This window comes from Solanum pennellii, chromosome 12, assembly GCF_001406875.1.
Source record: "Solanum pennellii chromosome 12, SPENNV200".
Taxonomy (NCBI): domain Eukaryota; kingdom Viridiplantae; phylum Streptophyta; class Magnoliopsida; order Solanales; family Solanaceae; genus Solanum; species Solanum pennellii.
This window is the reverse complement of record NC_028648.1, coordinates 1,221,546-1,242,505: the sequence shown is the minus strand read 5'-3', so window position 1 is coordinate 1,242,505 and position 20,960 is coordinate 1,221,546. Positions and strand designations below refer to the sequence as shown.

The 20,960-nt window shown below is 32.7% G+C and overlaps 3 protein-coding genes across 4 annotated transcripts in view; 2 read left to right on the top strand and 1 right to left on the bottom strand.

The window, feature by feature from the left end:
- Positions 1-2,488: 2,488 nt before the first annotated feature.
- LOC107006881 (early nodulin-93-like) lies at positions 2,489-3,794 on the top strand. The gene is made up of 4 exons (XM_015205397.1): positions 2,489-2,618; positions 2,736-2,797; positions 3,083-3,158; positions 3,487-3,794. Exons 1-4 carry the CDS (start codon positions 2,552-2,554, stop codon positions 3,567-3,569), a joined length of 288 nt encoding a protein of 95 aa, XP_015060883.1. The 5' UTR covers positions 2,489-2,551; the 3' UTR covers positions 3,570-3,794.
- Positions 3,795-19,292: 15,498 nt separating this feature from the next.
- On the top strand, positions 19,293-20,123 carry LOC107005336 (probable sesquiterpene synthase). Its single transcript, XM_027913540.1, has 3 exons — positions 19,293-19,435; positions 19,641-19,754; positions 19,827-20,123. Exons 1-3 carry the CDS (start codon positions 19,334-19,336, stop codon positions 20,121-20,123), a joined length of 513 nt encoding a protein of 170 aa, XP_027769341.1. The 5' UTR covers positions 19,293-19,333.
- Positions 19,946-20,960, bottom strand: part of LOC107005334 — a 6,791-nt gene continuing 5,776 nt past the window's right edge. Inside the window, exons 9-10 of one of the 2 annotated variants that reach the window (XM_015203900.2) lie at positions 20,332-20,587; positions 19,959-20,217 (exon numbers count right to left, since the gene is read on the bottom strand). In XM_015203900.2, coding sequence (XP_015059386.1) covers positions 20,379-20,587 — 209 coding nt within the window. In that variant the 3' untranslated portion in view covers positions 19,959-20,217; positions 20,332-20,378. Of the gene's footprint in view, positions 20,588-20,960 lie in introns of both variants that reach the window. The other variant, XM_015203901.2, reaches the window with a different exon arrangement.

Below are 20,960 nucleotides of genomic sequence, written 5' to 3'. Positions count from 1 at the left end.
AAATATACCAAAAGACTCAAAGATTTAACGTGGTTCGGTCAATCGACCTACGTCCACAAAGGAGATGAGCAATCCACTATAAATATGAGAGTACAAATACAGAGGGAAACAACCTCAACCAAAATTCACTCAGAATACATGGGAGGTTCACACAAGTGATAACGTATCAAGCTTGTGATCCATAAATTCTCCCCCTAACCAAAACTATCAAAGCCTTTAGGACTACATTGTGAATGCTGATTAAGTTAGAAGGAACATTCCTCTATTTATAGAGTCCTAAACCTTTTCCTACAAGAAAAGGATTATTCAATCCAAAACCTTTTCCTAAAAGGAAAACCTTTTTATGGTAAGAAATTTAGGGCAAATAAAACCCAACAAGATCAATCAAAAAACTTACAAAAAAATTTATTCAGTAGAGTCGATAGTAATATTTATCATTCACCATCATATGATATATATACAATATATACTTTAGGTGTTGATTTTCTCATACATACAAGTTGTATAATATAACATACACTTTAGATACATATAGTTTGAAGGGAAAATTTATATGCAAAATATGAAGTATGTTAACGCGTGATCTCTCCATAAAGCTAGATAATTTATGTATATATTTTTTAAATATACGTATAATATTATATTCTAATTTGTTTTGCCCTTTTTTAGCGGTTCAGTTATATTTTTGAAATTTTATATTCGTCTCTAACTGACTTGCATATATAGTTTGAAGTCACGTACACTTAGTACTCTCTTCACCTACATTCAACTTCTGCTTTGAAAACATACATACATAGACATAATATATTCGTATAATTTTAATTAAAATTAAATATTGTATACGCGCAAATATATTATTTTATTTTTTTAAGAAAATGAAAATCCAATAAATGACAATCCTAAGTTTGTGGCCAGGTGTTAAACACTCGTGGACTAAACATATATATTTATTTTTTCAATTTATCCATAGGGCACACACTTAGAAAAAATTGGCATTTCCCCATAGTTTTGGCCTAAAGTTCCTAAAAACCACTGGCTTCTTCTGCATTCTCCAAAACTGTGGAACCAAAAGACTAATAAGTACATTTTCTTGGTTTAACTATTTTTACTTGTTTTATTTTGATCGAACATAATATTTAAATTTTAATATTTTAAATTAAAAAAATATATCGTTTTTTAAATCATATAATTATATTGAAGGTTGAAATTAAAAAACTTACTAAATATAAATAAATGCTTAAATTAAAACAGAAAGAGTAATATCTAAAATGAGTTTATATATATATAGATATACTTTTTTTTTAATATGAATATTTTATTCATATAGTGTGAGCTCATAAGATTTATTTATGATTCGAGGATCGTTAGTGACATATTTTTCAGTATAATATTGTTATTCTCCTCTTATAAGATTTACTAGTAATGCAAGGACTGTTAGTGCCGTATTTTTCGAGCTCAAATAATTTAAATTTAACCTCTATATAAATATTTGATGACTTTTATGAAACATATCAAGATAAGTATCAAATATATATTTTGTTTGCATAAAGTTTTTTTTATAAACTAAAGTGCAGAGAACTTTATATACTATAGGAGTAATATTTACTACTTATATAAGTAGTACAATATTGAGTAATATTTACTGCTTATTAATTATTATATTATATTAATATTCTCCCTATCCAAGAATAACTCGACTTTACCAATAAAAAGTCACTGTAATTTCTCTTTGCTCCTGAGTTAAATATTTTAATGAGTTATTTTCGTAGTTGATTAAAGTTATACAGATATTAAAAGAATATATTTATGATTTTAATATTATATCTAAAAGTTAATTATGTTTAATTTATTTATTTATCAAATGTTATCTTATACCCTGCATATAAACCAAAACAAATACCACATTAATTTTATGTATAGTAAAAGTAATGTGATTATTAATTATATAAATTTTATTAAATATGTGAATAATTTAGCTCCTGATCGAATTTGATATATTATAGTATCAGTGACGGAGCCACCATATGTTTAAGGGATTTATTCGAACCTTCTTCAGCGGAAAATTATACTATTTCTATATGGTTAAAATAATTTTTTAGATATATACAGCAATGTCAAACCCCATCCAACCATTTCATATATCTATTTCTTCAGATTATCGAATCCCTTTATCGAAAATTCTAAATCGACCACTGTATCCTAATCATCATTCATGAACCAACAAATGTATCTAATTTACTATAATGAACTGACCATATAACAGGAACCTGATAACACATAAACTACTTATTATTATTATTATAATAATAATAGTACCAAAAAAAATATAAAAATAATATTACTCACGTACTGAGAATTAAATAATAAATATATAAATAAAGTGATAAACAAAAACAAGTGACTGGAACATTGGAAATTATCCAAAACCATCAAACTAAAATATCTATAAATAGATAGAAATTCATTCTTATTTCTTACTTCACTTACAAAAACTCAAATCAATTATTCCAAAACCTTATTATAACTCTTTTACAATATTTCTAAAAAGAAAATGGCAAAAAATGTGAGTTTAGATTCAATTGACCAAAAATTAGCATATGCTAGACGTTGTTCTCATGGTACTTTCCCTTTTATTACTTGTACCTTCACCAAAAAAAATTGGAATTTTTTCATTTAATTGATAATTAATCTGATGAATATTTTTTTTTCTTTTTTATGATTGTAAATAAATATAGAAGGAGCAAAGGCAGGAGCAAAAGCAGCAGTTTTTGCAACAGTTGTTACAGCTATTCCTACTGTGAGTTAACGCTTGATACGATAAAAGTTATTTTTTTATTTTTTTTTAAATAAATTAATTGATGTGACACATTTTTATTTTTAGTTAATTTTGAAAAAAGTGACACATTTTTTAGTGTAGTGATTTAATTTTAAACTTTTCAATTTACTTTTATTATAACCTATTATTTTAGACGATAAGTTTTAAAAGTTTTAAATTACTAAAAATTGATATTAATTAATACTATTGGATTCTATTACTATTTTTTTTTTAAATTATTGATGAAATTAATTTATTTATTTGTAGTATGCTTGTGGAAAGATATCACCATGGGCAAGGGCACATCTCAATCCAACTGCTAAAGCTCTCATTGTCTCCACAGGTATAAAATAAAAATTAATTTATACAAAAAAAAATAAATTATATCATCAATGAGATTTTATTAATTATAATATATAACATAAATATAAAAGTCGATTTATTTTTAATAAATACTTATCTTTCAGGTGACTAGAAATATATAGTAATTTAACATATTTACATGATAAGTTATTCATATTATAGTGTCTTGATTTTTGTTTCGATTTTAACTAATATACCTAACGATAATTAAACATGATATAAATTTAATATCGGAATACTTTAGTGCATAGAAATTAAACTCTACGATTTTTTTTTCTAATAATATTTTTGTAATTATTATATGACAGCTGCTGGGATGGCATATTTTATTGTAGCAGACCAGACTATTTTGAAAAGAGCAAGGCAAAACTCCTTCAAACAACAAGGCTAATATAATCAACAACTAATATAAACTGTTTTAGTACTAAGTTTTATTATGAAAATTTAAATTAATCACTGTTTTAAGTACAATTAGTAGGGTAGTTAGTAGGTGGAGAATCACATGATGAGGTAATTAATTAGTAGAAACCTCAAAAAATAAAATGTGATTTTTGTCTATGTAATAGAACCATCTCTACATCCTCTACTACAATAAATATAATAAACCTTTCTTTTCCCATCAATTGTTAATCTCGTTTTTCTATTTTTACGTAAAAGCAATTAAAATTCAACTTATGACATAATACGTAAAAGCTATCAATCAAAATTTGACTAATCGACTATGTCGCATTTTATCTAAGAAGGATCTAATTATGAGAACAAATCTACATGACTATCACTTTTGTTATAAGAAGGATCGCAACTTTTCGCATATCAATACAATGAAAAATACGTTATAAATGTTAGTCATTGATCTTATAATTTGACTCAAAAAAATTATAAACTATCGTACACAAAAATTTTGTTTTGAAAATTCGATATCACAAAAATTTCATGAATTATAGCACATGGAAATTTGTAAAATCTGCGTTTACCTACTTTGGGGCTCGTTTGAACTTAAAAATGCACCGTTTTCCCGCTGGACGAACTGAATACATTGCCAACGTCTTAAGGGCGTCGACAAAAAACTTCGACCATTTTGTTTTGAGATTCGAATCACAAAAATTCCATAGACTATAGCACATGAAAATTAACAAAATTTGTGTTTACCTGCTTTGGGGATCGTTTGAACTTGAAAATGCACCCGTTTTTTCCGTGGGATGAACTGGATACATGTCAACGTCTTAACGGATGTCCGTAAAAAATTTCGATCATTTTATTTTAGAAATTTCGGATCACAAAATTTCATGAACGATAACACATGAAAATTAGACAAATTTGTGTTTACGTACATTGGAGCTCGTTGAACTTGAAAATACGACGCCTATTTTTCATGCGGAAAAAGTTGGATACATTGTCAATGTCTTAACAGTAGAAAACAAAAATTTTTGGTAATTTTATTTAATGAATTTCGGATCACAAAAATTACATTGACTATAGCACACGAAAATCGATAAAATTTGCATTTACCTGCTTTGGGGCTCTTTTGAACTTGAAATTGCGCCCGTTTTTGTCACATAACGAACAAGATACATTGCCAACATTTTAACATACGTCCACGAAAAATTTCGGTTATTTTATTTTTGGAATTCCGGATCACAAAAATTTCATGGATTATAGCACACGAAAATTGTCAAAATCTGTGTTTACCTACTTTGGGGCTCGTTTGGACTTGAAAATGCTCTAATTTTCCCCACGGGACTAACTAGATGCATCGCCAACGTCTTAATGGACGTCCAAAAAAAATTTCGGCCATTTTGATCGGGAATTCCGGATCACAAAAATTCTATAGACTATAGCACAATGAAATCGACAAAATATGCGTTTACCTTCTTTGGCTCGTTTGAACTTTAAATTGCGCTCGTTTAAACTGCGGGACGAACTGGATACATTGTCAATGTCTTAACGGACGTCCACAAAAAAAATTTACATTTTATTTTGAAAATTTTGGATAACAAAAAATTCATAAACTATAGCACATAAAAATCGATAAAATTTGCATTTACCTGCTTTAGGGCTTGTTTGAATATAAAAATGCTCAAGTTTTCTGTGGGGATGAACTAGATACATCGACAACGTCTTATCAAACGTCCATGAAAATTTTAATGATTTTGTTTCAGGAATTAAGGATCACAAAATATAATGTAAATATAGCACACGAAAATCGGTAAAAATCTGCGTTTACATGCTTTGGAGCTCGTTTGAACTTGAAATGCATTCGTTTTCCCTGCCGGACGAATTGGGTATATTGCAAACGTCTTAACAGACGTTCACAAAAAAATTTGGCCATTTTGTTAATAGAGTGCCGGATCATAAAAATTTCATGGACTATAGCACACGAAAATCGATAAAATCTGCATTTACTTGCTTTGGGGCTCATTTAACTTGAAAATATGCTTATTTCTCCCGCGGGTCAAACTGTATACATTATCAACGTCTTAACAGACGTCCACGAAAAATTTCAACTATTTTGTTTTTGTAATTTCATATCTCAAAAAATTCATTTACTATATATCACACGAAAATTGGCATAATCTGCATTTACCTGCTTTGAGACTCGTTTGAATTTGAAAATGCATGCGTTTTTCTCGCAGGACAAATTGGATACATTACCAATGTCTTAACAGACATCAACGAAAAATTTCCGCCACTTTATTTCGGGAATTCTGGATCACAAAAATTTCATGGTCTATACCATGTGAGAATGGGTAAAATCTGCGTTAACCTCCTTTGGTGCTCATTTGAACTTGAAAATACGCTTGTTTTCTTCGCGAGACGAACTAGATACATTGCCAACGTCTTAACAGACGTTCACGAAAAATTTCAGCTATTTTGTTTCAGAAATTTTGTATCACAAAAATTACATAGACTATAACACATAAATATCAGTAAAATCTGCGTTTACCTGCTAATGGGCTCGTTTGAACTTGAAAATGTTTCCGTTTTTCCTGCGAGACGAACTGCATATATTATGAACGTCTTAACGTATATCCGTAAGAAATTTTGGTCATTTTATTTTGAAAATTTCGGATCACAAAATTTCATGAACGATAACACATGAAAATTAGAAAAATTTGTGTTTACGTATATTGGGGCTCGTTGAACTTGAACATACGACACCCATTTTCCATGTGGGAAAAGTTGGATACATTGTCAATGTCTTAACGATCGTAAATAAAAATTTTGGATATTTTATTTCGTGAATTTCGGATTACAAAAATTACATTGACTATAGCACACAAAAATCGATAAAATTCGCATTTACCTGCTTTGGGCTCTTTTGAACTTGAAAATACGCCCATTTTCTTTAAAGGATGAACTGGATACATTGCCAACGTTTTAATAAATGTCCCTAAAAAATTTTGGTCGTTTGTTTTTGAAATTTCGGGTCACAAAAATTTCATGGACTATAGCATATGAAAATGGGTAAATCTGCTTTTACCTTCTTTGGGGCTCGTTTGATCTTGAAAATACGTACATTTTTCCCGCAAGACGAACAAGACATATTGTCAATGTCTTAATGGACATCCACAAAAAATTTCAGCCATTTTTTTTGGGAACCCGATCACAAAATTCTATAGACTATAGCATACGAAAATCGATAAAATATGCGTTTTCCTGCTTTAGGTTCGTTTGAACTTTAAATTGCGCTCGTTTTAACTGCGGGACGAACGGGATACATTGCCAATGTCTTAACCGACATCAACAAAAAATTTTCTCCATTTTATTTCGAGAATTCGGGATAACAAAAATTCCATGGACTATAGCAGACAAAAATTGGTAAAATCTGAATTTACTTACTTTGGGGCCTTTTTGAATATAAAAATGCTCAAGTTTTTCCTACGATATGAACTAGATATATCGTCAACGTCTTAACGGACGTCAACATTTTGTTTAAGGAATTAAGGATCACAAAAATATCATGCAATATAGCACACGAAAATTGACAAAATTTGCGTTTACCTGCTTTGGGGCTCGTTTAAACTTGAAAATGCTCTTGTTTTTCCCGCGAGATGAATTGGGTGCATTGCAAACGTGTTAACAGACGTCCACGAAAAAAATCAGCCATTTTGTTAATGGAGTTACAGATCACAAAAATTTCATGGACTATGGCACATGAAAATCGATAAAATCTGCATTTACTTGCTTTGGAGTTCGTTTAACTTGAAAATGTGTCCATTTTTCCCGCAGATTAAACTGAATACATTGTCAACGTCTTAACTGACGTCCACGAAAAATTTCAGCCATTTTGTTTTTGAAATTTCAGATCATAAAAATTCCATTGACTATATCACATGAAAATCGGCATAATCTGCATTTATGTGCTTTGAGGCTCGTTTGAACTTGAAATGCATTAGTTTTTATTGCGGACGAACTGGATACATTCCCAACGTCTTAACAGACATCCACGAAAAGTTTCAGCCACTTTATTTCGGAAATTTCGAATCACAAAAATTTCATGGACTATAGCACACTAAAATGGGTAAAATCTGCGTTTACCTGCTTTGGGGCTCATTTGAACTTAAAAATGCGTCTGTTTTCCCCGCGAGACGAACTGCATACATTGCCAACCTCTTAAAAGACGTCCACCAAAAATTTCAGGCAATTAATTTCAGGAATTCCGAATCACAAAAATTCCATAGACTATAGCACCTGAAAATCAGCAAAATCTGTGTTTACCTGCTAATGGGCTCGTTTGAATTTTAAAATGCGTCCATTTTTCCCGCGGAACAAACTAAATACATTGACAACGTCTTAATGTATGTCCGTAAAAAAATTCGATCATTTTCATTGTCGATAACACATGAAAATTAAAAAAAATTATGTTTACGTACATTGGGGCTCGTTTGAATTGGAATATGCCTGCATTTTTCCCGTTGGATAAATTGGATACATTGCCTACGTCTAAAAGGTTGTCAACAAAATTTTTTGGCAACTATTTTGGAGATTTCAGATCACAAAAATTTCATTGACTATAGCACATGAAAATCGAAAAAAATTTGCGTTTACCTGCTTTGGAATTTTTTTGAACTTGAAAATGCGCAGGTTTTCCCATAGGACGAACTGAATACATTTCCAACGTTTTAACAAATGTCCACGAAAAATTTTGGTCATTTTATTTTTGGAATTTTGGATCACAAAAAGCTCCATGGATTATAGCACACGAAAATTGACAAAATCTGCGTTTACCTGCTATAGGGCTCGTTTTAACTTGAAAATGCGCCCTTTTTTCCTTCAAGACGAACTAAATACATTGTCAACGTCTTAATGAACGTCCACAAAAAATTTTGGTCATCTTTTTTTGGAAATTTTGGATCACGAAAATTCTAGACTATAGCACACGAAAATCGATAAAATATGTGTTTTTCTGCTTTGGGCTCATTTAACTTGAAAAAGTGTCCGTTTTTCCCGCAGATTAAACTAGATACATTGTCAACGTCTTAACCGACGTCCACGAAAAATTTCAGCCATTTTATTTTTGGAATTTCAGATCATAAAAATTCCATTGACTATATCACATGAAAATCGGCATAATCTGCGTTTATCTGCTTTGAGGCTCGTTTGAACTTGAAAATGCTTTGTTTTTATTGCGGGACGAACTGGATACATTTTCAACGTCTTAACAGACATCCACGAAAAGTTTCAGCCACTTTATTTTGGGAATTTCGAATCACAAAAATTTCATGGACTATAGCACACTAAAATGGGTAAAATCAGCGTTTACTTGCTTTGGGGCTCATTTGAACTTAAAAATGCGTTTGTTTTCCCTGCGAGACGAACTGCATACATTGCCAACCTCTTAACAAACGTCCACAAAAAAATTCAGGCAATCAATTTCAGGAATTCCGGATCACAAAAATTCCATAGACCATAGCACATGAAAATCAGCAAAATTTGTGTTTACCTGCTAATGGGCTCGTTTGAATTTTAAAATGCGTTCATTTTTTCCGCGGAACAAACTTTACACATTGACAACGTCTTAATGTTTGTCCGTAAAAAATTTCGATCAATTTATTTTGGAAATTTCGAATCACAAAAATTCATTGACGATAACACATAAAAATTAAAAAAATTACGTTTACGTACATTGGGGCTCGTTTGAACTTGAATATGCCTGCATTTTCCACGTGAGATAAATTGGATACATTACCTACGTCTTAAAGTTTGTCAACAAAAATTTTTGGCAATTATTTTGGAGATTTCAGATCACAAAAATTTCATTGACTATAGCACATGAAAATCGAAAAAAATTTGCGTTTACCTGCTTTGGGATTTTTTTGAACTTGAAAATGCGCCCGTTTTCCCACGGGACGAACTGGATACATTTCCAACGTTTTAACAAATGTCCACGAAAAATTTTGGTCATTTTATTTTTGGAATTCTGGATCACAAAAACTCCATGGATTATAGCACACGAAAATTGACAAAATCTGCGTTTACCTGCTATAGGGCTCGTTTTAACTTGAAAATGCGCCCTTTTTTCCTTCAAGACGTACTGAATACATTGCCAACGTCTTAATGAACGTCCACAAAAAAATTTGGTCATCTTTTTTTGGAAATTTTGGATGACAAAAATTCTAGACTATAACACACGAAAATCGATAAAATATGTGTTTTTCTGCTTTGGGCTCATTTAACTTGAAATTGTGCTCGTTTTAACTGCAGAATAAACTAGATACATTTTCAATGTCTTAACGGACGTCCACGAATATTTTTGTCCATTTTGTTTTGAGAATTTCAGATAACAAAAATTTCATGGACTATAGCATACAAAAATCGATAAAAGCTGCATTTACCTGCTTTGGAGCTAGTTTGAATATGAAAATGCTCAAGTTTTTTCAGCGGGACGAACTAGATACATTGTCAACGTCTTATCGAACGTCCACGAAAAATTTCAGCTATTTTGTTTCAGGAATTAAGGATCACAAAAATATCATGCAATATGGCACACGAAAATCGATAAAAATCTGCGTTTACTTTCTTTGGATCACGTTTGAACTTTAAAATGCGCTCGTTTCCCCCGAGGGACGAACAAGATACCTTGCAAACGTCTTAACAGACGTCCAAAAAAAATTCGGCCATTTTGTTAATGGAGTTCCGGATCACAAAAATTTCATGGATTATAGCACACGAAATTTAGTAAAATCTGCGTTTACCTGCTTTGGGGCTCGTTTAACTTGAAAATGTGTCCATTTTTCCCGCGTGTCAAACTGTATCATTGTCAACGTCTTAACGGACGTCCACGAAAAATTTCAGCCATTTTATTTTTGGAATTTCATATCACAAAAATTTCATTTACTATATCACACGAAAATCGGCATAATCCACATTTACCTGCTTTGAGACTCGTTTGAACTTGAAAATGCATCCTTTTTGTCGCAAGATGAGCTGGATATATTACCAACGTCTTAACAGACATCCACGAAAAATTTCAGTCACTTTATTTTGGAAATTCTTGATCACAAAAATTTCATGGACTATAGCACAAGGAAATGGATTAATATGCGTTACTTGCTTTGGGACTCATTTGTATTTTAAAATATGCATATTTTTCCAACGAGACGATGAATACATTAACAACGTTTTAACGGACGTCCACGAATAATTTCAGGCATTTTGTTTCAGTAATTTTGGATAACAAATACTTCATAGACTATAGAAAATGAAAATTAGCAAAACTTGTGTTTACCTGCTAAGGGGCTCGTTTGAACTTGAAAATGCGCCCATTTTCCCCGCGGGATTAATCGAATACATTGCCAACGTCTTATTGTGTGCGTAAAATTTTTTGGTCATTTTATTTTTGAAATTTCGAATCATAAAATTTCATGGACGATAATACATGAAAATTAGAAAATTTGTGTTTACGTACATTGGAGCTCGTTTGAACTTAAAGATGCACTCATTTTCCCCGCGGGGAAAATTAGATATTATTGCCTACGTCTTAACGATTGTCAACAAAAAATTTTGGCAATTTTATTTCGAGAATTTCAAATCACAAAAATTTCATTGACTATAGCACACGAAAATCGGCAAAAATTTGCGCTTACCTGCTTTGTGCTCTTTTAAACTTTAAAATGCTCTCGTTTTCCCCATAGGACGAACTGGATACATTGTCAACATTTTAACAAATGTCCACAAAAAAAAACATGGACTATAGTACACAAAAATTGGCAAAATTTGCGTTTACCTGCTTTGGGCTCGTTTGAACTTGAAAATGCGCTCATTTTTCTCACAAGACGAACTCGATACATTGCCAACGTCTTAATGGACGTCCGCAAAAAATTTCGGTCAGTTTTTTTGGAGATTCTTTATGACAAAAATTCTATAGAATATAGCACACGAAAATCGGCAAAATATGCGTTTTCCTGCTTTGGGCTCGTTTGAACTTTAAATTGCGCTCGTTTTAACTTTGGGACAAACTGAATACATCGTCAATGTCTTACGGATGTCCACGAAAAATTTTATCTATTTTTTACCAGAATCCAGAGAACAAAAATTTCATTGACTATATCAAACGAAAATCGGCATATTGCGCATTTACCTGCTTTGAGGCTCCTTTGAACTTGAAAATGCATTTTTTTTTATCGCGGGACGAACTAGATATATTACCAACGTCTTATCAGGCATCTACGAAAAATTTCAGCCACATTATTTTGGAAATTCCAGGTCACAAAAATTTCATGGACTATAGCATACGAAAATTGACAAAATCTGCGTTTACCTGCTATGAGGCTCGTTTTAACTTGAAAATGCGCCCTTTTTTCCTTCAAGACGAACTTAATACATTGCCAACGTCTTAATGAACGTCCACAAAAAATTTTGGTCATCTTTTTTTGGAAATTTTGGATCACAAAAATTCTAGACTATAGCACACGAAAATCGACAAAATATGCGTTTTCTTGCTTTAGGCTCGTTTGAACTTCAAATTGCACTCATTTTAACTGCGGGACGAACTGGATACATTGCCAATGTCTTAACCGACGTCCACAAAAAATTTTCTCCATTTTATTTCGAGAATTCCGGATAACAAAAATTTCATGGACTATTACAGACAAAAATTGGTAAAATCTGAATTTTCTTACTTTGGGGCCTTTTTGAATATAAAAATGCTCAAGTTTTTTCAGCGGGACGAACTAGATACATTGTCAACGTCTTATTGAACGTCCACGAAAGATTTCAGCTATTTTGTTTCAGGAATTAAGGATCACAAAAATATTATGCAATATAGCACACGAAAATCGACAAAATTTGCGTTTACCTGCTTTGGGGCTCGTTTAAACTTGAAAATGCTCTCGTTTTTTCCGCGAGATGAATTGGGTGCATTGCAAACGTGTTAACAGACGTCGACGAAAAAACTCGGTCATTTTCTTAATGGAGTTACAGATCACAAAAAATTCATGGATTATAGCACATGAAAATCGATAAAATCTGCATTTACTTGCTTTGGAGTTCGTTCAACTTGAAAATGTGTCCATTTTTCCCGCAGATAAACTGAATTCATTGTCAACTTCTTAATCGACGTCCACGAAAAATTTCAGCCATTTTGTTTTTGGAATTTCAGATCATAAAAATTCCATTGACTATATCACATGAAAATCGGCATAATTTGCATTTATCTGCTTTAAGGCTCGTTTGAACTTGAAAATGCTTCATTTTTATTGCGAGACGAACTGGATGCATTCCCAACGTCTTAACAGACATCCACGAAAAGTTTCAGCCACTTTATTTTGGGAATTTCGAATCACAAAAATTTCATGGACTATAGCACAGTAAAATGGGTAAAATTAGCGTTTACCTGCTTTGGGGCTCATTTGAACTTAAAAATGCGGCTGTTTTCCCCGCGAGATGAACTGCATACATTGCCAACCTCTTAACAGACGTCCACAAAAAATTTCAGGCAATCAATTTCAGGAATTCCGGATCACAAAAATTCCATAAACTATATCAACATGAAAATCAGCAAAATCTGTATTTACCTGTTAATGGGCTCGTTTGAATTTTAAAATGCGTTCATTTTTTCCGCGAAACAATCTGAATACATTGACAACGTCTTAATGTATGTCCGTAAAAAATTTCGATCATTTTATTTTGGAAATTTTGAATCACAAAATTTCATTGACGATAACACATGAAAATTAAAAAAATTACGTTTACGTACATTGGGGCTCGTTTGAACTTGAATATGCCTGCATTTTCCCCGTGGGATAAATTGGATACATTGCCTACGTCTTAAAGGTTGTCAACAAAAATTTTTGGCAATTATTTTGGAGATTTCAGATCAAAAAAATTTCATTGACTATAGCACATGAAAATCAGCAAAATTTGCGTTTACCTGCTTTGGAATTATTTTGAACTTGAAAATGCGCCCGTTTTCCCACAGGACGAAAAGGATACATTTTCAACATTTTAACAAATGTCCTCGAAAAATTTTGGTCATTTTATTTTTGGAATTCTGGATCACAAAAATTCCATGGATTATAGCACACGAAATTTGACAAAATCTGCGTTTACCTGCTATGTGGCTCGTTTTAACTTGAAAATGCGCCCTTTTTCCTTCAAGACAAACTGAATACATTGCCAACGTCTTAATGAACGTCCACAAAAAATTTTGGTCATATTTTTTTGAAAATTTTGGATCACAAAAATTCTAGACTATAGCACACGAAAATCGGTAAAATATGCGTTTTCCTGCTTTAGGCTCGTTTGAACTATAAATTGCACTCGTTTTAACTGCGGGACGAACTTGATACATTGCCAATGTCTTAACCGACGTCCACAAAATAATTTCTCCATTTTATTTCCAGAATTCCGGATAACAAAAATTTCATGGACTATAGCAGACAAAAATCGGTAAAATCTGAATTTACTTACTTTGGGGCCTTTTTGAATATAAAAATACTCAAGTTTTTTCAGTGGGACGAACTAGATACATTGTCAACGTCTTATCGAACGTCCACAAAAAATTTCAGCTATTTTGTTTCAGGAATTAAGGATCACAAAAATATCATGCAATATGGCACACGAAAATCGGTAAAATTCATTTACCTACTTTGGGGCTCGTTTAAACTTGAAAATGCTCTCGTTTTTTCTGCGAGATGAATTGGGTGCATTGCAAAAGTGTTAACAGACGTCCACAAAAAAATTCAGTCATTTTGTTAATGGAGTTACAGATCACAAAAATTTCATGGACTATAGCACATGGAGTTCGTTTAACTTCAAAATGTGTCCATTTTTTTCGCAGATTAAACTGAATACATTGTCAACGTCTTAACCGACGTCCACGAAAAATTTCAGCCATTTTATTTTTGGAATTTCAGATCATAAAAATTCCATTGACTATATCACATGAAAATCGAATAATCTGCATTTATCTGCTTTGAGGCTCGTTTGAACTTAAAAATGCATCCATTTTTATTGCGGGACGAACTGGATACATTCCCAACGTCTTAACAGACATCCACGAAAAGTTTTAGCCACTTTATTTCGGGAATTTCGAATCACAAAAATTCATGGACTATAGCACACTAAAATGGGTAAAATCTGCGTTTACCTGCTTTGGGGCTCATTTGAACTTAAAAATGCGTCTGTTTTCCCCGCGAGACAAACTGCATACATTGTCAACCTCTTAACAGACGTCCACAAAAAATTTCAGGCAATCAATTTCAGGAATTCCGGATCACAAAAATTCCATAGACTATAGCACATGAAAATCAGCAAAATCTGTGTTTACCTGCTAATGGGCTCGTTTGAATTTTAAAATGCGTCCATTTTTCCCGCGGAACAAACTGAATACATTGACAATGTCTTAATGTATGTCCGTTAAAAAATTCGAACACTTTATTTTGGAAATTCCGAATCACAAAAATTCATTGACGATAACACATGAAAATTAAAAAAATTACGTTTACGTACATTGGGGCTCGTTTGAACTTGAATATGCCTGCATTTTCCCCGTGGGATAAATTGGATACATTGCCTACGTCTTAAAGGTTGTCAACAAAAATTTTTGGCAATTATTTTGGAGATTTCATATCACAAAAATTTCATTGACTATAGCACATGAAAATCGGCAAAATTTGCGTTTACCTTCTTTGGAATTATTTTGAACTTGAAAATGCGCCCGTTTTCCCACAGGACGAACTGGATACATTTCCAATGTTTTAACAAATGTCCTCGAAAAATTTTCGTCATTTTATTTTTGGAATTCTGGATCACAAAAATTCAATGGATTATAGCACACGAAAATTGACAAAATCTGCGTTTACCTGCTATGGGGCTCGTTTTAACTTGAAAATGCACCATTTTTTCCTTCAAGACGAACTGAATACATTGCCAACGTCTTAATGAACGTCCACAAAAAATTTTGGTCATCTTATTTTGGAAATTTTGGATCACAAAAATTCTAGACTATAGCACACGAAAATCGATAAAATATGTGTTTTCCTGCTTTAGGCTCGTTTGAACTTTAAATTGCCCTCGTTTTAACTGCGGGACGAACTGGATACATTGCCAATGTCTTAACCGACGTCCACAAAAAAAATTTTCCATTTCATTTCGAGAATTCCGGATAACAAAAATTTCATGGACTATAGCAGACAAAAATCGGTAAAATCTGAATTTACTTAGTTTGGGGCCTTTTTGAATATAAAAATGCTAAAAAAATTTCAGCGGGACGAACTAGATACATTGTCAACGTCTTATCGAACGTCCACGAAAGATTTCAGCTATTTTGTTTCAGGAATTAAGAATCACAAAAATATCATGCAATATGGCACACGAAAATCGGCAAAATTTGTGTTTACCTGCTTTGGGGCTCGTTTAAACTTGAAAATGCTCTCGTTTTTTCTGCGAGATGAATTGGGTGCATTGCAAACGTGTTAACAGACGTCCACAAAAAAATTCGGTCATTTTGTTAATGGAGTTACAGATCAAAAAAATTTCATAGACTATAGCACATGAAAATCGATAAAATCTGCATTTACTTGCTTTGGAGTTCGTTTAACTTGAAAATGTGTCCATTTTTTCGCAGATTAAACTGAATACATTGTCAACGTCTTAACCGACGTCCACGAAAAATTTCAGCCATTTTGTTTTTGGAATTTCAGATCATAAAAATTCCATTGACTATATCACATGAAAATCGAATAATCTGCATTTATCTGCTTTGAGGCTCGTTTGAACTTGAAAATGCATCCGTTTTTATTGCGGGACGAACTGGATACATTTCCAACGTCTTAACAGACATCCACGAAAAGTTTCGGCCACTTTATTTCAGGAATTTCGAATCAAAAAAATTTCATGGACTATAGCACACTAAAATGGGTAAAATCTGCGTTTACCTGCTTTGGGGCTTATTTGAACTTAAAAATGCGTCTGTTTTCCCCGCGAGACGAACTGCATACATTGCCAACCTCTTAACAGACGTCCACAAAAAATTTCAGGCAATCAATTTCAGGAATTCTGGATCACAAAAATTCCATAAACTATATCACATGAAAATCAGCAAAATCTGTATTTACCTGCTAATGGGCTCGTTTGAATTTTAAAATGCTTTCATTTTTCCCGCGGAACAAACTGAATACATTGACAACGTCTTAATGTATGTCCGTAAAAAATTTCGATCATTTTATTTTGGAAATTTCGAATCACAAAATTTCATTGACGATAACACATGAAAATTAAAAAAATTACGTTTACGTACATTGGGGCTCGTTTGAACTTGAATATGCCTGCATTTTCCCCGTGGGATAAATTGGATACATTGCCTACGTCTTAAAGGTTGTCAACAAAAATTTTTGGCAATTATTTTGGAGATTTCAGATCACAAAAATTTCATTGACTATAGCACATGAAAATCGGCAAAATTTGCGTTTACCGTCTTTGGAATTATTTTGAACTTGAAAATGCGCCCGTTTTCCCATAGGACCAACTGGATACATTTCCAACGTTTTAACAAATGTCCACGAAAAATTTTGGTCATTTTATTTTTGGAACTCTGGATCACAAAAATTCCATTGATTATAGCACACGAAAATTGACAAAATCTGCGTTTACCTGCTATGGGGCTCGTTTTAACTTGAAAATGCGCCCTTTTTCCTTCAAGACAAACTGAATACATTGCCAACGTCTTAATGAACGTCCAAATCTTTTTTTGGAAATTTTGGATCACAATTCTAGACTATAGCACACAAAAATCGATAAAATATGCGTTTTCCTACTTTAGGCTCGTTTGAACTTTAAATTGCACTCGTTTTAACTGCGGGACGAACTGGATACATTGCCAATGTCTTAACCGACGTCCACAAAAAAATTTCTCCATTTTATTTTGAGAATTCCGGATAACAAAAATTTCATGGACTATAGTAGACAAAAATCGGTAAAATCTGAATTTACTTACTTTGGGGCCTTTTTGAATATAAAAATGCTCAAGTTTTTTCAGCGGGACGAACTAGACACACTGTCAACGTCTTATCGAACGTCCACGAAAGATTTCAGCTATTTTGTTTCAGGAATTAAGGATCACAAAAATATCATGCAATATGGCACACGAAAATCGATAAAATTTGCGTTTACCTGCTTTGGAGCTCGTTTAAACTTGAAAATGCTCTCGTTTTTTGCGCCAGATGAATTGGGTGCATTGCAAAATTCTTAACAGACGTCCACAAAAAAATTTGATCATTTTGTTAATGGAGTTACAGATCACAAAAATTTCATGGACTATAGCACATGAAAATCGATAAAATCTGCATTTACTTACTTTGGAGTTCGTTTAACTTGAAAATGTGTCCATTTTTCCAGCAGATTAAATTGAATACATTGTCAACGTCTTAACCGACGTCCACGAAAAATTTCAGCCATTTTATTTTTGAAATTTCAGATCATAAAAATTCCATTGACTATATCACATGAAAATCGAAATAATCTGCATTTATCTGCTTTGAGGCTCGTTTGAACTTGAAAATGCATCCGTTTTTATTGCGGGACGAACTGGATACATTCCCAACGTCTTAACAGACATCCACGAAAAGTTTCAGCCACTTTATTTCGGGAATTTCGAATCACAAAAATTTCATGGACTATAGCACACTAAAATGGGTAAAATCTGCATTTACCTGCTTTGGGGCTCATTTGAACTTGAAAATCGGCAAAATATGTGTTTTCCTGCTTTGGGCTCGTTTGAACTTTAAATTGCGCTCGTTTTAACTTCTTGACAAACTGAATACATCGTCAATGTCTTAACGGATGTCTACGAAAATTTTTGTCTATTTTTTTCCAGAATTTCAGAGAACAAAAATTTCATTGACTATATCACACGAAAATCGGCATATTCCACATTTACCTGCTTTAAGGCTCCTTTAAACTTGAAAATGCATTTGTTTTTATCGCGGAACGAATTGGATATATTACCAATGTCTTATCAGACATCTACGAAAAATTTCAGCCACTTTATTTCGGATATTCCAGATCACAAATTTCAATCTGCTTTTACCTCCTTTGGGGCTCATTTGAATTTTAAAATATGCATGTTTTCCCCGCGAGATAAACAAGATAAATTACCAACGTCTTAACAGACGTTCACGAAAAATTTCAGCCATTTTGTTTCAGGAATTCTGGACCACAAAAATTTCATAGACTATAGCACATGAAATCAGCAAAATCGGCATTTACCTGCTAATGTGCTCGTTTGAACTTGAAAATGCGTTCATTTTCCCCGTGGAAAGAACTGGATACATTGTTAACGTCTTAACGTATGTCCATAAAAATTTTTTGTCATTTTATTTTGAATATTCCGAATCACACAATTTCATGTATGATAACACATGAAAATTAGAAAATTTTACGTTTACGTACATTGGAGCTCGTTTGAACTTGAAAATGCGTCAATTTTTCTTGCGGAAATAATTGGATACATTACCTTCGTTTTAATGATCGTCAACAAAAACTTTAGGCAATTTTATTTCGTGAATTTCGGATTAAAAAAATTTCATTGACTATAGCACACAAAAATCAGCAAAAATTTGCATTTACCTGCTTAGGTGCTCTTTTGAACTTGAAAATGCACTCGTTTTCCCCACAAAATGGAATATTGATGCTTCACAAGAGTTACCATCATATATGAGGATTATTTATCAAGATCTTTTAGATGTTTACAATGAAATTGAGAAAGAGTTGGCAAATGAAAACAAGTCATTTCTAGTCAACTATTCCATAAATGAGGTACTTATAAAAAAAAGTAGCAAAAATATATACTTTTAAATTAATTAAAATGATGAACACTAACATTTTTTTTTAGATGAAAAAGGTGGTGAATGCTTACTTTCAAGAGGCAAAATGGTATTATGAAAAGAAAGTACCAAGAATGGAACTATATATGGAATTTCAACAAGTGGTTACCTATTGCTAGCAACTACTTCTTGGTTAGGGATGGGAGAGAATAGCAACTAAAGATGCATTTGATTGGCTAACAAATGAACCTCCAATACTTGTTGCATCTTGTATCATTACTAGATTACTCAATGATCTTTTATCACATGAGGTATGTTTATCTCCTTCTCAACCTATGTGATGTTATTTGACTTAACACGATTTTATATGTTTATATGATTAGGAAGAGCAAAAAAGAGGAGATGCAGCTTCTGGTGTTGAATGTTATATGAAAGAATATGGTGTTAGAAAGGAAGAAGCACACACAAAGATAAGAAACATAATAGAAAATTATTGGAAGGATTTGAATGAAGAATACTTTAAAGTGGATGCGACTATTATAACAAGAGTTCTGCTTATGCCTATAATTAATCTTACAAGAGTATCTGAGTTCATGTATAAAGATGAAGATGCTTATACTTTTTCCAAAAATAACTTGAAATGTGTCATCTCTGAAATACTAGTTGATCCTATTATATAGACTGATATGAACTTCAATCAAGGGTTGTTTAGTTACTTGTATTACCAGCTTGCTCTTAACTCTGATCCACATCATTCCCAAGATATCTTAGCAGCTGCAACCATTGACTCGTCGTAGAATTTGTCACTCATTCCCGGAAATCAATCTCAATCTAAAATGAAAGAACAAGAGATAGCTTACATCAGATGTATTAGTGCTATGAACTTACCCTTGTAGGTACGTTAACCAATCGACTCTGTCTCAGATATTCGTGAGCTAGGAAGACTGCAGACGTTTCACTTCCTCCTCAATTCTTTGTAACCACCTAAATCCAAGGTCCGATCCTGCTTTTGCAGCAATTTCAAATTGTTCTCTGGCCAGCTCAATCGGATTAAGCTCAGCATCAACGCCGTTCCTCCTTGATATTCTGCTTGATGACCCCCTCTTCACATAAAATTTCGTTATTGATTCTGGAAGTTCCACACCTGAATGATGCCACGTGAAATTGAGAATCCGGAAAATGCTCATAACATATTCCAATCAAGTGTATTGCATTATGTAAACTTAAGCAGGAATCCTATTAAGTTAACAACACTAACAACAATATACCCAGTGTAATCCTACAGGTGGGGGTTTAGGGAGGGTAGTGTTTCCGATAGACAAAAAAAGATGAAAGTCGCACTAAGTTTACAAACAAGAGTGGATAGTCTCACTGTTAGATGTTATAGAATCCTTTTAAGAAGAGCAAGGACACACTTGTCCTTTTTTAAATGTAAATATGGCTTCCGGAACTGCCTCTACGCTGATGATATATGCAAACAGTTGCCTTTCTAAAAAAAAGGTAACAATGGGGGGGGG

Excerpts from the sequence above, each read along its gene's own strand:
- LOC107006881 (XM_015205397.1), top strand. The coding sequence starts at position 2,552 with ATGGCAAAAAATGTGAGTTTAGATTCAATTGACCAAAAATTAGCATAT. Across the intron at positions 2,619-2,735 it reads TGCTAGACGTTGTTCTCATG|AAGGAGCAAAGGCAGGAGCA; the intron begins GTACTTTCCCTT and ends AAATAAATATAG. Across the intron at positions 2,798-3,082 it reads TTGTTACAGCTATTCCTACT|TATGCTTGTGGAAAGATATC; the intron begins GTGAGTTAACGC and ends ATTTATTTGTAG.
- LOC107005336 (XM_027913540.1), top strand. The coding sequence starts at position 19,334 with ATGAGGATTATTTATCAAGATCTTTTAGATGTTTACAATGAAATTGAG. Across the intron at positions 19,436-19,640 it reads TCAACTATTCCATAAATGAG|GGATGGGAGAGAATAGCAAC; the intron begins GTACTTATAAAA and ends CTTCTTGGTTAG. Across the intron at positions 19,755-19,826 it reads ATGATCTTTTATCACATGAG|GAAGAGCAAAAAAGAGGAGA; the intron begins GTATGTTTATCT and ends TTATATGATTAG.